The sequence below is a fragment of the Miscanthus floridulus genome, chromosome 11 (genome assembly GCF_019320115.1).
Source record: "Miscanthus floridulus cultivar M001 chromosome 11, ASM1932011v1, whole genome shotgun sequence".
Lineage (NCBI taxonomy): Eukaryota > Viridiplantae > Streptophyta > Magnoliopsida > Poales > Poaceae > Miscanthus > Miscanthus floridulus.
The window spans coordinates 21,570,238-21,588,367 of NC_089590.1; the positions used below are offsets into that span (position 1 = coordinate 21,570,238).

The following is an 18,130-nucleotide window of genomic DNA, read 5'->3' on the forward strand; positions in this document are numbered from 1 at the left end:
TCATAAAACAAGTTATTTGTGAATAAAGGCTTTGTTGTTGTATATTACAACCATGTTTTGAACATTGTGGAAGTGAGGGGGTACCCCCTCTATTTATAGTAATTAGAGGTGGGCTCATGGATCCAAGTGCTTGTAGTGATGTTCATTGGATCAAACTACCATTAAACCAACAGTGAAGATTGATGAAAGTGTGCTTCCTTGCATGTTGTCCAAGTAGTGAGCTGGTGGAGTGCCCTAGGGGGTTGTGCAACCCCCAACCCCCGATCATGTGGGTCCTCACCCTTTGGTGGGAGGCTTGGTCTATTCTTATAGGACACTTTTTCACTGTTTTGGTGGTACGAATATTCGTAGATGTGGGTCCTTCAATCCATGTATATGCAAATCCATCAATTAAGAAGAAACACATCCCACATATAATAGTCAAGATTGTTTGGGACAGTGCTTTCTCACTTCTTAGACGTATTGGCGTCCAAGTGGCCTACCAGGGGTCAGTCGACCCAACAGGGTCATCAGCAGGTGGCCCATCTGGCCCACCTCTTCCAGGATTTCACCTATACATGGGAAGACTCCACCCTATTCGCTTGATTGTATCAGCCACGCTTATCAGTCATAATACAATGTTTTTCTCTCACAACAAAACAGCATCAGCCAACTTATAAGCCACATAAACGATCAAGCAAACATGGTGATTCCGAGAAACAAATATGTTCATCTCATTGTACATATGAAACTTGTTATTTAAAACAAATATGTTCATAAAATGCTTATCTCATTGTATTCCGAGATATATTGACGATATTTTCATAATGTAAAGTCATGTCATACTGACAGCACAACCTGTCCTTTCCTCTGCATATGTCGTGCTCGGTGTTTCATAGTGGGCTTATTTTCAAAGGAATGTGGTTTTGCGCTGCACACATTTTCACTACCATTTCGTGGTGGGAGACGGCGGTGAAAATTATTGTCACCACTAGATGAGGACACAAACCGACGATGATAATCATTTTCATCATTGGTTCCAATAGCCGGCAATAAAAATTTATCACAAACGGTTTTTAACAAAGATGATGAAGATACTGTGACAAAAAAAAATTGTATAGTGGTGTTTGGAACTCCTGGGACTTACCTTAAGTACGGTTTGGTGTCAATATCCACGAAAACTCAATCATATAATTTATTGCCCCCTCCAACCTAAAATATAAGGGATCTAAGTTTGTCCTAAGTCAAACTATGCTACGTTTGAATAAATTAATCATAGTTTGATGAAATTTATAGAGAAGAATATTAACATCTATACCACGTCAAAGAGGAATATTATAATAATGTATGTCGAATTGTATTCCGTTAAACTGATTTGAAGCTTGGGACACATGGAGCATCAGCTAAACAGCGCGTGAGGACTGAGGACACCAAATTTCGGGGCATCCGAAGCATATAGCTTCCTTCTCTCCATTGATTTGTATGTACGCGGCGTCAATCAAAATGTAAACACAGGCATGTTACGTCCGGCGGGGCGGGAATCTCTCTGAGCCCTTGCGAAACTGGACACCGCTGTATCGCGCCGGCGTTCCGCCCGAGTCAACTCCCCCGTCTCGTTTGACTTCCCACCTCTCCGGCCAGTGCGCCCACACGTAGACGTAGCGTGCGCTCATAAAAAGGGCGCGGCCGCGAAGCTGCTCGGTGCTCTCCTTATAATTTCCAAACTCCAGTATCGATCTAATCTAAAGAGCATCTCTCCTCAAAAGAAAGATAGCATCGTCATGAGACCGGAAGGCGCAGCACGGCTGGCGTGCCTGCTCCTGCTCGCCGCCGCGGCCGCGGGGCATGGCGGCGTGCAGCCGCTGTCGCGCATCGCCATCCACCGCGCCCGCGTCGCACTGGACGCGTCCGCCGCGGTGCGGGCCTCGCCGGACCTGCTGGGAACCAAGGTATGTACATGCATATGCCTCTGCCATTAATTCAGATGCTTTAGTTTTTTTTTTTTTTTTTTTGGTTATACCTCTGCGACCTGCGTGATTGGAATTATGCATTATTCTTCCAAGTGCCGCCCGTCGCCTGCTCATCCTTGGATTCTTGCGCTGCTGAAAAAGTCCATTCTCTCTAGAGACTGCCAGACTGGCTTGCATTGCGTTAAAACGAAAGACCAAATTAACCAACAAATTAGAAGAAGAATCCTAGGGAAAGCATTTGGCAATGTATAGTTCCTCTTTTTGATCCCATCAATCAAAATCCAATAAAAAAGGAACCTAAATCCATTATTCACCGTAGACCTCTGAAGGGGATGAAACCAACTCCATTGCAGTAGGATTTCGTGAGCGCAACGCAATGGGGCCCTTCTTTTGCGTCCACTTGCAGCATACGCCATACTAGGCCATAACGGAGGGGAGAGCAGTAGCTGGCCAAATGGCCGCAGGTCATGGCCGGTTTCGTAATGACCCTTCCAAGGACAAGGAGTGAGCTGCTGAGAGGCATGCACATTTTCTCCGCGTCATCTCAGTAAATTATTTCAAGTCAAATACTGACTGCCACATTATTGGGTTTGACTGGGGCCTCCAATTAAGAACAGTATTTCCGCCTCTCCGAATATTCGCGCCCTCCAGCCATCAAACTTAGACTCCATGCATTCATATATGTACATGTAGAGTTGTATTTAATTCCTGGAAGGAGGTGTTCGTAAATAAAATAGAAGTCAGATCTGTACTCTTGCCTCTCCTTTGTTTTCAGAAGAACAACTTAAACAAATCTCTACCTAATAAGCACGCGTTTCTTCCAATCCGTTCCCCCCTATTTTTTTACTTCTCAAATTATCCTCGCTCCCATCGTATTTGTAGGTGATCAGGATCCGTGACCCGTGTCCTTTTTCAAGTGTCGCTTGGATATTTATGTTGTCAAATTTTCTTAAGCTTAATTAGACTTATAAAAAAATGTTAGTAACATTTGTATCCCAAAATAAGTTTATTTTAAAAATAGATTCAATGATCTATCTAATGATACTAATCATATATAATATTTTATTATATATATTTTGAAACTTAAGTACATTTGACTTCTTGGAAAGTGAGAACGACAACTAAAAAGGGACTGAGAGAGTAAGACCACATTTGACATTTGGTAGGGCTCATCTCTGGCTTTGACTCCAACTCCGAGGAGCCCTACCAAATGATTTAGTAGGAGGAACCATTCGAAACTGTTGTTCAGTGGAAAAAAGCTTGAGCTTTACCAAACATGGTCCAAGTTAGAATAACTCGCATCCACCGGTGAAAAAGAGTCCAATTCCAAAATATATTAAGTTCAGTAAGACACATAGACATGTTTGCTAGTAAATAAATAAATAGTAAATTACATCCACCATACAACTTGTGTGGTTGTATCACTTTGCTCTAACAAGTTGCAAAATAAATAAACGGGTGCATTTTAAACTATAAAATATATGCGTTTACGATCAAATGTACGTCACACAATGTATTTTGCCACAATGACAAGTGAAGTGACATGGATAGTTTTATGCATGTAATCCCCTGGCGTTTGTTCCCCTCTCAACTGTGAAAAACGATTCCATCTGGAAGTGCTCCAGCAGCTCTAGATCTAAGAAAAACAATTCTAGATTCACTTCTTTTAAGCTAAACTTCTCAACTCTAAAGAATCCAGATGCACAAAAAATTGATCAGATCTTGGGATCAGATTTATAGATTTCATGGAGTGCTCTGAAAACTCGCGAATTCCTAGAGTTATCCAAAATTACCCGCCATACTATTGATTACACAGAAATAATGGTTTGGTCTTTCTTTTCTCGGTTATTTCCCATCGCCGCGAGCCCATTTGCGCCGCGCATCGTACATCACTGACCTTGCACGACATGCGGCCCTCCCCTCTGACGACGTCGTGCTCGCCCAGATGTACCCACTCGCTACAGCCTCTGCTCCTCGCCGCGGCTTCCTTCCATGGTGTCGCTGTTGTCTATGTAGCTTCCTTCTCGGCGCTGCTGAGGCCACGCGATTCGTTCCCCGGCGCCGCTTCTGTCCACGTAGCTTCCTTCCCCAACACTGTTGTGGGTTAACGATTCCTTCCCGGCACCGCTGTTGTCCGCCTTGCGCACCCACACATTGCATCCGTTGTGTGCTTCTGGCTCGACTTCCTTCAAGAAGGAGGGGATGAGGAAGAGCTCCGACTTATGGGATGCAATTGGCTAGCTTTTGGGCTGGCCCGATCGATCCGCCGTGGAGCTCTTTCACATAATTTTTCTAGCGCTAGCCGGATCCCAAATCCACCATGGGAGCTGCTCCATAGTGGATCTGGTGCTCTAGATTTGGTTGTACAGATGTGAAGCTTTTCCAAATATACCCACAGTGTTCAGATGCCACGACAAGTAAACTTCCACAAACATGTTGAATTCTTTTATTCTAAATCTCTGACATGTCTGATCCGTCGATCTGCTTAGTTCTCATCCTTTTCACAATTGTTGTTAGGCCAGTCAAAGTGGTGAGTTTCATGGTGTGGATACCAAGACTGTCATATCAGTTTTTATGTTAGTAACTATGATAATAGGTTTCATGCAGATAAAACTCTCTTTGAAACTTTCTTTATCTCTCTCTTCGTAATTAACATGCTGAGTCATCAATTCTGCTGATATGTCACGATATTGTTGGTGACCTTGGTTGCAAAATAGGTGTAATAACATGGGAATTAATAATCAATAAAATGATTTCAGTGCCTTGTCCTCTTCACTCTTCTAAATATAGAACTCCAAAGAAATTTTCATAAATACTCCGTATTAGGAAATTATAATAAAGACCTAGATTGCAAGATTGGGGAATTCCAATACCTGCTTGGCTCTAGGGCTCTTGGCGCTGGCTGGCTAGCTTGGCTGTTTGTCGCTGGCACTGCTTTCCGGCGTCTGGCGGAGCTGTGCCTTTGTGTCTCATCCCTAGGACCTCGGTACCTCCTCCGGCAGCCACCGCCTACTGCTGCTATGCTTTTGCTTGATTTGGACCCCGCGCCAGCGGTTGCTGGATCTCTACTGGTGCTCACTGCTCAGCACAGAGTTCCCGATCGATGCACGCAAGACGCATGGGAGAAGCAGGTTGCCGGAGACGGCGAGAAAAGACAGAACAGGAGGGACGCAACGGATGGTATAGAATCAGATTCTCATATCACCTTTTGCTACATTTTAATTTAAATTCAAATACTATGCGGGTTTGAATATGAATACAAAAAGGATGTCTCGGATTCAAATTCTCATTCAGATATTTACTCAATTCAACTCAAACTCTCAAAGTGCATATTGTTAAATTCAACATACATAATAGAATTTTACTACTAAGCTCATCTATAACTAAAGTAAAATAAAATCAAAGTACACTTCTCGTAATCCCAAAGTGAACTAAATTATAATGGATAATATTTAATAAATGATTGGTCAATTGAATAATTCAAATAAGAGTGGTAGGCAACAAGTAGCCATTTTCCTCTACCATGTTTTTAAATTACAAAATTATTACACAGATAAAGAATAAAGTATGTGGGTATATAGCATAGACAAGATAGCTCATAAAAAATAATATAATTATCAATAAATATTAATAATTAATATATCGATTAATCAATCATTATTTATATAATATTTATCATGAAATTATAAAAGTGTATAACTTACATTAGATATGAATAAATTAAAGTATTAAAATAATTTACGACAACAAATATATTAGGTTTAAACTGAATTTTAATCTTTATGTATCATAAATAACACTAATTTAATATTCAAATTTATTTATAGATATACTTTTAAATAGTTTTAATATATCATTAGTAATATTATAATTAAATAACTAGTCACTAGTTATGGAAAGGAAGTTTTAAAGAAATTCATTATACCTTGTTCTTTGGATAAATGTTGAATATTTTATATTTTTTATCGAACATGGACACAGATCTAGAATTGGAAAGAGAAAAATATTGAAAAATGAACTTGGATACATACGTTTAGTATCCTTGTTAGAAACATATATGAACACAGATATCCATTTTACAAGTTTTAACGGGTATGAATGTCAGATAATTCAGATATCCATTTTTATTCTCCATCCCTAAGGAGAAGGCCGGTTCGGGGAAAAATATCTGCACCGTTGGATGATATTCCTCTTGTGCATACGTTCCGTAGCTTATTCTCTCGCCCGGTGATTTAGCTAATCACGCCTCCAATGCGTGAACGGTATCCAAATCATGCTGCACATGAGCTTCCCTGCACTAGGAATGCAGATATCTTTTTTGTTCCACGGTTCGGTGGGCTGAGCGATTAGAAAATTGTATCGTGCCTAAGGTCACATTGACTTCTGCAAAAAAAATTCAACAGATATTAGATTATTCTTTTGGTCGCGTCTAGGACCGTGGCCCTAACCTCCATATCACTCCACTTCTCTCTCCTAAAATATTATGAGATTTGGAGTTGTTCTAAGTCAAATTATCTTATATTAGATCAAATTTAGCATATGAAATACGAGACCAAAGTACTAGCATTCCATAAGAGTCCAGCTATCTGTCATTCGCGTGTTTCGCCCACAACCCTACACCCGAATTTTTTTTGCACTGTTCTTCTTCCTCCTCCAACTGCCCACCATCGTTCCTGCTCGTCCTCACCCCCACCGCCGACCACCACCTCGCCGCAGGTGCTAGAGTTCGCCGGCCCGAGCGCGCTGGAGCTCCAGGGAACCCTAGCACCCGTGGCAGCCGCCTTCTTCCCCTCCCCCCTCACCGGAGCTCCGCCATGGCCATCCTCGCCGGCGACGCCGCGACGCCCCTGCCCCTCCCTAGCCCAGCCGCTGCCTGGCCCCCTAAACCGCCCGCCTGGCTTGCCTAACTCCTCCGGCTGGCCTCTTCTATACCCGGCGGTGTTGAAGAAGAAAGAGGGGGAGAGGCTTGCTGGAACCCTAGCCACCGCCGCCGTCGTATTCGTCTCCAGTGGGCTCAGATCTAGGAGGAGGAGGAGGAGGAGGAGGCCGGCTCTGCCGGAACCCGCTACCGCCGCCACCTGAGAGGAGAGAGGAAGGAGCCGTGGGCACAAGCGTTGGGGAATTGGACGGCCTCCATCGCGTCCCTGCACGGATCGGACGCTCCCAAAATCACGTGTTCGGAGCTCCTAAAACAACCGAGTGTCGTTTAGCATTTCTGTTCCATAAATGTGAAAAGCCTAATGTGCCAACCCAGCACCATTCCCATCTAACCATCCGTCTTCCAGGTGCCAATCCACCCTCTAAGCTTCGGATTGAGAACCATATTGGACCCCGCCTGTGGACTCCATTTTGTTTGCATAGCTATGGTGGTCCATTCTTCAGTCCGCCCAACATGGTATGCCACCTACTGCCACGACATAATGTAGCTATCCGCGCAGGAGGTCCTCGAGTTGAGGACTCGAGGTCTCTGTTTGCCCCGATAGATTCGAGGAAGATCCACATCTGTCCATTGTTTACCGTTGATTCGCGAAATCGACTGTGAAGGCAGTTTTTTAGCCAAAGGTATGTAGTAGTGTGTTTGTAAGTTGTAACGGCGAATTTTTTATGTGATGAAAATAAAATAGATCTTAGGTCATTGATTCTTTGTTTAGGAAAAAAAAGTACTTTCTTCGTTCCAAATTATAAGATATTTTAACTTTTCTACATATGTAGTTTTTGCTAGGTACTTAGATATATACTATGTCTAGATACATAGAAAAGATACTATATCTAAAAAAGCTAGGACATTTTATAATTTGAAATGGAGAGAGTATTTCACATTTGAAAGCGCACTAAGGAGCGTTTGACAAATACCTTGTATCTTTGAAATACTACTCCTGTCAGCCCTTTACTGCAAGAAAAGAAATATGACAGCGTTTTGTTCACAGGGCGAAGGTACTGCCTGGGTGAACGTTGATTTTGTTATTCCCCATCCAAGTGATGATGATTGGATTGGCGTATTTTCTCCTTCAAACTTCAAGTATGCTTGTTTACATCATCTCAATTCAAGTTGAAAGTACACAGGGTATTGATTTTTATTGTGCGAGTTTTTGTATGGTGGCAATCATGATCTAATAGGTTTCTTCACTTTCTTGCAGCGCATCCACATGCCCTGGTTCTCACGGATCTGGCCCAGGTCCTGTGATATGTTCAGCACCAATAAAGGTCAGATGAAACAAATAAATGCGTAATCTTCACATTCTTCTGATAAATATCGGACTTAAATCTTCTTATATGCTGGTTTCAGTATCAGTTTACAAATTATTCATCAGATTATGGCAAGTCCGGGAAAGGGGCACTGAAGTTTCAGCTGATCAACCAGCGGCAAGACTTTTCATTTGCATTGTTCACTGGTGGACTCTCGAATGTCAGTTACTGCATAAGGCACTGCAGTGTCATGCTATCCCTTGTATATCATTCGATGGAAAGCAATGACCCTGACTTCATCTATTTCTCTTTTACAGCCGAAACTTATTGCAGTATCAAATGCTATTGCTTTTGCAAACCCAAAGGCTCCAGTTTATCCACGCCTAGCGCAAGGAAAATCCTGGAACGAGGTTGGTTGTTCTCTCCTGTCTCCTCTATGCCTGAAGCTGGCGAATCTAGCTTAGAAGGTCCAATTGCAACCATGCACGCTCTCAAATTTCTCTTGTGTGTTGGCTAGATGACTGTAACATGGACAAGTGGCTATGATATCAATGAGGCATATCCCTTTGTCGAATGGGGAATAAAATGGAGCCCCCCGGTACGCACTGCAGCTGGCACTGTCACTTTTGATCGTGATAGCATCTGCGGTATGGCTTATATGAACATTCTATCCAGTAGCACAGAAAAAAAATGGTTACTGAGAGAAAAATACAAAATTATATTCCTTAGATATTTGCTGGAGACATGAAATGCTAATTTTGGTAGCCTGCTGTCCCAATTTAGTTTGAGTCCATTCTACTGTATTTAGTAAGCCTCCAAGCTATTTACCTGATATCTATGGCAAGAAACTGCAGGATACAGAGAATCTTTTACTGGGGAACAATGCTAGTTTCAGTTTGTTACCTGAAGTGTCTAACTGTACTTGTGCAGGAGATCCTGCTCGTTCTGTAGGTTGGAGAGATCCTGGTTTCATACACACAGCTTTCCTAACAGACTTGTGGCCAAATAAAGAGTAAATTCTTGCCTCCTGGAAAAAGTTTTCTCAGTTTCGAACACTAGTTTCCTGAGTACTTGTATTTGTTCCCTGACCAGGTACTACTACAAAATTGGGCATATGCTGCCAGATGGAAGTGTTGTTTGGGGCAAATTATCTTCCTTCAAAGCACCTCCTTATCCTGGTCAGAAGTCACTGCAGCGTGTTGTTATTTTCGGAGATATGGGAAAGGTAACATATGAAGATTGCTATGGATGACTATTACATGATTGTGTCCAACAAATATTTCACATTCTCAGTGCATAGTCCTTATCGGCTTATCGCTGTTTTATTACATCAATACGATAGGCTGAGAGGGATGGAAGCAACGAATACGCCAACTACCAGCCTGGGTCACTTAACACTACTGATACACTAATCAAGGACCTTGACAACATAGACATAGTGTTCCACGTTGGCGACATTACCTACGCCAATGGGTACATTTCACAATGGGATCAATTCACACAACAAGTGGAAGAGATCACTTCACGAGTCCCTTACATGATTGCGAGGTTTATAATCTTTTGAGTTCTTTTTCCCCCTGGAATTGAAACCACTCAGTCCCTTTAAAAGTCTTTCAGAAATCTCCGGTGATTGATACCAGCTTGCTTTGCCTGATTCAGTGGGAATCATGAACGAGATTGGCCCAACAGTGGTTCATACTTCAATGGAACAGACTCTGGAGGGGAGTGTGGTGTGTTAGCTGAGACCATGTACTATACGCCTACAGAAAACAGAGCAAACTACTGGTATGCAGTGCAACTCAATCTATCATATATGAACATTGCTGGATAGTCAACAGTGACACTTCACCGGACACAAAACCTTTTGGTCTTGTTCAACAGGTACTCCACAGATTATGGCATGTTTCGGTTCTGCGTTGCGGACAGCGAGCACGACTGGCGGGAAGGCACGGAGCAGTACAAGTTCATCGAGAACTGCCTCGCCACGGTCGACCGGAAGAAACAGCCGTGGCTGATATTCATCGCTCATCGCGTCCTCGGCTACTCGTCCGGTTTCTTCTACGGCAGAGACGGATCGTTCGCTGAGCCAATGTCCCGGCAAAGCCTCCAGAAGCTCTGGCAGAAGTATAGGGTGGACTTGGCGTTCTACGGCCATGTCCACAACTACGAGAGGACATGCCCTGTCTATGAGGTACCGTACCTCTGCTAGCTGCTCCTCCTTTCTTCCAACACAAGTTTATTACTCCATCCTGTTCCAAATTGTAAGTACATTTTAGAACGCGTGCTAATAATTACTGAAACGGAACTTTTGCTGTGCAGGAACAATGCATGAGCTCAGAGAAGTCCCACTACTCGGGCACCATGAACGGCACCATCCACGTAGTCGTTGGGGGCGGCGGCAGCCACCTGAGCAACTTCACCATCCAGGTCCCGGCGTGGAGCGTCTACAGGGAGATGGACTACGGCTTTGTCAAGCTCACGGCATTCAACTACTCGTCCCTCCTCTACGAATACAAACGGTCCAGCGACGGCAAGGTGTACGATAGCTTCACTATGCACAGAGAGTACAGGGACGTGTTAGCGTGCGTCAAGGACAGCTGTCCTCCGACTTTAAAAGCGACATGACATGCAGCCATGCAGAGCAGAGGGGTCGCTTCTGAACGTGGGTGCTGCTTCTGCGTGTAACTGTGAGTGACTAATTTGGTCGTCGACCGACCCACCTATATAAAATTCTGTACATTGAAATAAAGAGCATATTGACGCTAATTAGATCACTGCACCGGTAAAAACAGAGGCCAAAGATCAGTCCGGCTGACTTTTAGATCGACTGTCGCCTGAGCGTGTTCACGTACGAACATTTCACCTGGTGTTCTCGCGCGATATGCGAGACATGTCACTCGAAGGGTGCCCTCCAGAGCGTGATATGCAAGACACCCAAAACGGCACATGCTAGCAGCCTGTTCGGTTGGCTGGTGCTTGTCGTATACGATCGTAAATTTCTAGCTGGAATAGTATTTTTCTTTCACATAAACCAGCCAGCAGTACTTCTTCACGAACCAGCAACAAAACAAACCAGCCAATCGAACAGGCTGTAGAGCTCCTAGAAGAAACCCAAAACTAGCCTGAGTAAATGGCGGTCTTTTCCTAATAGAAAACATATTCCACACGTATAGGTTGTGCACGTGTTCAGATGAGTTTCTAAAGGAAAAACATGAATTTTGGCTTGGACTGCAAAAACCGGCTCAAGCGTGTTCCTATTGAACAGCGCCGAGAAGTTTGCCAGAACCGGCCTAAGCCAGTTTAGTATGCACAAACCCGCCTGATCCAGGGCATTCTTATAACGGAAAATCTATTCCACATGTAATTTACAAGTTCGGCACAGGATCGGATGAGTTTCTATTGCGTTTGGTTGCTTTGATACGGATGGATGGGATATGATCATCCATGGATATACAATGTTTGGTTGTATGAATGAGTTGGAAACGGATATCCACGAGAGAGAATATTCTTATGAGATACTGGAGCAAGTGGACACTAAAAATCTATCGTAATTGCTCATCCAACGATGGCGTGGCTGCTGCTGATGTGGCAACAATAATTAATGAATGCAAACAACATTCAAACAATTTTATCTACTAAACCGTTTATCTAATTTATGATATAATTATATAGTTATATTTGTTGCAATTAAATCTACAAATCAATATCTCACATGATTATATTTTGGTTAAAATTAAATAAATAACAAGTTGGTCCCACATGACATCATCAGCCTATCAATCCTCGTCCATCCCGCTAAACAAAAAAATAGCGCGTCCCATCTCACCCCATCAGACAAATATCCATTCAACCAAACAAAAAAAAAATGACTCGTCTCATCCATCCAACCAAACAACAAGTATGGATAACCATATCTAGAAATCTATGGATGACCATATTCCATCTAACTTTGTCCTCAAACCAAACGTGCCTTAAAGGAATAACACGAATTTGGACTCGGACTGCCAAAACTGATTCAAGATCGTTCCTACTGAACACCGCGGGAAGCCGGCCAAACCGGCCTAAGCCTATTTAGTATGCACAAACCAGCTCGAGCCATTTTTCCTAGAAAACGCCAAATTGGCCCAAATTTAGTCCTTTTTGTCTTTTCTTGTTTGCGCATGTTTTCTAATCCATCTTAAACTCTTCAATCACATTTTGATCATCAATATATGTCCCTATTTTTAAGTGAAGCATATGCGGATTTAAAAACACATGACAACCATAGTGAAGATATCGAGTTCATTGGCTATTTTTGTCTAAGGGCGATGTATACATCATCCATACTGTTCTACCGATCATTGTTTGGGCATCATCTAGGCTTCTTGCCAAATAATTGCTCTAGGCAGATGATCTCCTTGAAACATCTTTAACATAAAAGAATTTTCAAATACTGCTTTGATCCCTTTATATGAACCTTCTCAACTTGGAGATCTCTTGCCAATTTTTCGCTTTTCACCTGAAGTGGTAGATTAGTTTTTCATAATAGTTCTCCAACTTAAAATGATTTGTTTTTCACCTTCTTGATGTTAGTTCAAGCAACATGAGTTTTTTTCCGTCTCCTGAGATTATATTCTCAATTTTATTTTTAATAAGCTTCAACAAATTCTTATTACTTAACATATCTTGGCTGTTAATTGCTTATTTACCATAGCATTCAGCTCACTTTGTAATCTATAGCAACCTAAACCCCAAACTCGGTACTGCCACGGCTTTTTTTTTTATATAACTGAGCTGCCACGGCTTGATAGTTGGATGTATGCATCACCGCAGTGGGCACACCAACTGAATATTATCACACCGCTGGTACTCCCATCCCTCGTAGAGTCGTCGTAGCCTAAAGTAGAAAATAACCGGTAATCATCTTAGACCAACCATAACCAGCCCAACATAGCAACCACTTTTTTTTGAGCTAATCTAGTATTACATATGCTTTCATAAATCTCTTCCATTGCCACTTTTGTTTCACACTGGCATGGCCGTTGGCCAACAAGGTATCCGCATGTAGCTATCTCCGCATTCTTTACCTTGTCCTTGCGGCTACTTTTTTCTCACTATGTCACGTTTGTTTTGTCAGCACCTATATATTTTTACACTGAGGATTGACGACAATCAAATGCTGATTAGACTCCGCCAAGAAAAATCGGCAGATGAAGAAGCCTCCCGCGGTTCCGCCCAAAAAATAGAAACATGCACATCACCAAAGAAATGTCAGTAATTCAACCAGGAGGAAATTTAAAGTCAAATTAGATAGCTAAGGCGCAGACACCGAAACCTTTTGGTTTTTTCAGTTTGGCATCTTTACAGTTGGTCACCATTTATTTTTCGGCAATCAGCAATTTGAAAGGTCTGAGGCAATAATATGTGAAACTTAGCTCATCAGTTGTAAAATCCTGCAACTATTGTTTGCCTACCAATGATATATAGAAGTGTAAAAAAACAATATTTACAGAACATAATCGAAGAAAATCTATTACCTTAATATTTTATACCAAATAAAAAAATAAAAAGAGGTTCAGCAATAACTATTAAGTCCCATTTAAATAAATTACCATATTAACCAAAGAAAACAAAAGCAGGTGCCGATAAAGATTTAAACAATAACTAATGCTTGTGTCTACTAAGACTAGTTTTAACATAGTTTTGCAATCAAGATTAATTTTAGCAAACATGTGATGTATAGTAGAGAGATATTTATGTCCTTTCAATCTATAACTTATGTGGAGGACATTTTAATAACACAAGATAAATAATATATTATAAAAAAGTTTATAGTTTCCGTTGCAATACATGAATATTCCTAGTGAAATATGTGTGTAAGTTAACAGCAAATTTAGGGTTACTTTGCTTTTGCTTTTGTATGGGTAAAGGTTGATACAATTTAGGGTGTTATTTGCATTATATTTTGTAATGGTGGGCGGTGGGTAATTTTGAAGTTAATTTAGGCAGTTATTTTAAATGTCTTTGATAGTGGCTGAGTTGGATAAAATATATATTATATTTAGGGGTACTTTGTATACAAATTTAGGGGTACTATTAGTTTACTAGCAAAATATGTTCGTGCGTTGCAACGGGAGAAAAAAACTATTATATGTTTATGGAAACGATAATACTCCAGAACAAGTAAAAAACGGGATAAAAGAAACTCTCCATTATCTAGGTGGTTATAGGAGTGGTGGACCAATAAAATGTCATGAAATTTTGACCCTTTAATATTAGGTATATTAGATGTAGAATGTATAAGGTTATGTATTTTTCTTTCACTACAACAGAAACTATTTTCACCAATGGCATTTTCACTGTTAGTTTTCTACAAACTATTGGGCGTAATATTTCACCGACGATTCATTATTGTCGGTTCATGCTATGAATCGGCTGTATGGGTTCATGTTAAGAGCCGATGGTGAAAACCACCCGAAATTTCTAAGATTTAATAGTACTCGGTCATCCGCATCACACACTCTTAGCGTGTGTTTGGTTCTGGAACTATTGGGGATGGGTTGGACACAACCCAGTTTTTTGGGTTGGGTTTAACCCATCTCATGTTTGGTTAGGGGATGGGATTATCCCACGTTTTCTATTTGGTTAGAGATAAGGTGAACGTGGGATCAGAATTTCTGATACATGGGTCCCGCACATCAGCCTCCCTTCCCTTCTTCTTCCCTACGTCATCCTCCTCTACTCGTCCTCGCATGGCCTCCCTGCTCGTCCCGGCATGGCGTGCCCCTGCTCGACCCGCGCGTCTTCCTTTGCTCATCCCCACATGGCCTCCCCAGCCCTGCCCGGTGCCATCGCCCTCCTAGGCCGCGCGCCATGGCCGAGCGGAGATTGATCCGCCCCGCCCCGTGCCATGGCCGGGCGGAGCTCGATCCGCGCCGCCATGGCTCATGGCTAGGCACCGGAGCTCACACCACCTAGCCCCGCCCCATGTCATCGCCCTCCTACGACCTCCTTGGCCGTGCCGCCTCGCGCCATGGCCACCGCTTGTCTCGCTTGCGAGCAGCCCCTCCGCCCGAGGAGCAAGACCTCTAGCGAGAGCAGCCAGACCACCTGTGGGAGCTTGACCTCCGGCGAGCAGCTGAAAGGTCCTAATGGCTAGAGGGGGTGAATAGCCTATTAAAAAATTCTACAACAACACTTAACAAACCGGTTAGACAATTATGAGGCGAAGCAAGTGTTGCGTTAGCCTACTAAAAATACAAGCCACCTACCACAATTCTAGTTTATATAGTTTCTATCCACACAATAGCTATGTTACTACACTAAGTTAGTGTGCTCTCAAAGGCTAACTAAAGAGCCACACTAACCAAACTAATAAGCTCTCACAACTAGCTACACTAAAGAGCTTGACAACTAGGTTGTGGTAATGTAAAGGGAGTAAGCAATTTGTTTATACCGCCGTGTCAAGGAAGGAGCCAATCAATCACAAGAATGAATACCAATGAAGATCAATCACCTCAGAATCAAATGATGAACACAATGATTTTTACCAAGGTTCACGCGTTAATTGGCATCACACACCAAACCCTCAATAGGGTGCTGCACAACCAACACAAGATGAGGATCACACAAGCCACGAGCAATCCACTAGAGTACCTTTTGGCTCTCTGCCGGGAAAGGTCAAGAACCCCTCACAATCACCACGATCGGAGCAAGAGACAATCACCAACCTCCACTCGATGATCCTCGCTGCTCCAAACCATCTAGGTGGCGGCAACCACCAAGAGTAACAAGCGAATTCCACAGCAAAACACGAACACCAAGTGCCTCTAGATGCAAACACTCAAGCAATGCACTTGGATTCTCTCCCAATCTCACAAAGATGATGAATCAATGATGGAGATGAGTGGGAGGGCTTTGGCTAAGCTCACAAGGTTGCACATGTGTTAGCATACTTTCATAAACATTTTCAAGGGCGTTAGCACTCCACTAGATTCTAAATGCATATGCAATGAGTTAGAGCATCTAGTGACACTTTGATAACCGCATTTTGATACGAGTTTCACCCCTCTTAATAGTATGGCTATCGATCCTAAATGTGATCACACTCACTAAGTGTCTCGATCACCAAAACAAAATGGCTCCTACCATTTATACCTTTGCCTTGAGCCTTTTGTTTTTCTCTTTCTTCTTTCCAAGTCTAAGCACTTGATCATCACCATGGCATCACCATCATCATGTCATGATCTTCATTTGCTTCACCACTTAGAATGTGCTACCTATCTCATGATCACTTTGATAAGCTAGGTTAGCACTTAGGGTTTCATCAATTTACCAAAACCAAACTAGAGCTTTCAGCAGCCCCTCCGCCCGCAGGAACAGGACCTCTGACGAGTAGTAGAGCTCCATCCACACCGTTGTCCATGCCTTCCCATGATCGCGCCCTCTATCTTCGCTCACGGGATCTCCACCACCCATTCCGCTACGCCATGGCTCTAGGGCTCCACCCCCTAGGGCTGCCGCCGCCACTGCCATGTGGGGCGGGTGCCACTTCGCCCTGCGGCAGCCAAAGCAAGAAGTGGGTCGGCCCCTGTCCCTTGGTTTTGGAGGAATCATTCCGACCCACATCTGGACGGCATATTCCGTATGGGAGCCAACCCAACCCACATGAACCCCAAGCCAGACACTTCAAAATCTAGGTCCAACCCGCTCCAACCCACCTCAACCCTCTATCCAAATAGGCTTAGGCTCCCTTTCACTCTCTCTCACCTAGTCTTCCTCCTGGATCATCCCTCTCTCCCTCACTCAACACACAATGACAAGCTACGTGGTGATGACCCTCACTCTCGGGAATACGGGCCGGATCTACATGGTGGCACCAGATTCCATGCTTATCTCGTCTAGTGGCAGTGGTGGTGAGGGTCTGCCACCCTGAAAGCTCTAGTTTGGTTTTGGTGAATTAATGAAACCCTAAGTGCTAACCTAGTTTATCAAGTGATCATGACATAGGTAGCACATTCCAAGTGGTGAAGCAAATGAAGATCATGACATGATGATGGTGATTCCATGGTGATGATCAAGTGCCTGGACTTGAAAAGAAGAAAGAGAAAAACAAAAGGCTCAAGGCAAAGGTATAAATGGTAGGAACTATTTTGTTTTGGTGATCAAGACACTTAGAGAGTGTGATCACATTTAGGTTTGATAGCCGTACTATTAAGAGGGGTGGAACTCGTATCGAAATGCGGTTATCAAAGTGCCACTAGATGCTCTAACTCATTGCATATACATTTAGGATCTAGTGGAGTGCTAACACCCTTGAAAATGTTTGTGAAAATATGCTAACACATGTGCACAAGGTGATACACTTGGTGGTTGGCACATTTGAGCAAGGGATAGGAACTTCACCGGTGGAGTGTCTACCCGTAAAGTGCGGATAGTTCGATGGTGCCACCCGCACCCTAGATAGAAAAGACGGAGGTCACTGTAAGTGACCGGATGCTGGTCTCTGAAGGACCAGAGCATCCGGTCAGTAGCAGTAGAAGAAGCGCAGCATCGGTCGTCGACCGGACGCTAACGCTGAAACGACCGGACGTTGGCTGGCTACGTCTGGTCACACTAACATGGTCGCACACAGAGGAGTTGCCGAGTGACCAGACGTTGGGTGTGTCCGGTCGAGCATGACCGAACACGTCCGGTCGTAAAAAGTCATCTCTGGATGCTTACTAGAAATGACCAGACGCTGGGGTTCCGCATCCGGTCACTTTGAGCTGTAGCGTCCGGTCATCACTTGACCGTTGAGATCGGGCGATCAACATTTGAAGAGAGGGGACACGTGGCATGCATCGCATGACCAGACACTGAGGTCTAGCGTCCGGTTGATATGACCGGAGCGTCCGGTCATCCCGTGTTGTGCCTAGTGAAGGGGTACAACGGCTCTATTTCGTGGGGGCTTCTATTTAAGCCCTATGGCCGTCTCAAGCTCACTCTCTTGGCCATTTGTATTGACATAGCAACCT

General features: G+C 43.3%; 1 protein-coding gene across 2 annotated transcripts; it reads left to right on the forward strand.

The window, feature by feature from the left end:
- The first annotated feature begins 1,752 nt into the window (after nt 1-1,752).
- Nucleotides 1,753-10,874, forward strand: LOC136493053 (nucleotide pyrophosphatase/phosphodiesterase-like). 2 transcript variants are annotated; one of them, XM_066489083.1, is made up of 12 exons: nt 1,753-1,928; nt 7,877-7,968; nt 8,087-8,153; nt 8,236-8,355; nt 8,453-8,545; nt 8,653-8,782; nt 9,066-9,147; nt 9,228-9,360; nt 9,478-9,683; nt 9,795-9,920; nt 10,017-10,326; nt 10,455-10,874. In XM_066489083.1, the coding sequence occupies exons 1-12, from the start codon at nt 1,761-1,763 to the stop codon at nt 10,758-10,760; spliced, it is 1,833 nt and encodes a 610-aa protein (XP_066345180.1). In that variant the 5' UTR covers nt 1,753-1,760; the 3' UTR covers nt 10,761-10,874. The 2 variants fall into 2 exon arrangements, with proteins under 2 accessions (XP_066345180.1, XP_066345181.1); XM_066489084.1 differs by having other exon boundaries at nt 9,087-9,147.
- The last annotated feature ends 7,256 nt before the right edge of the window (nt 10,875-18,130 follow it).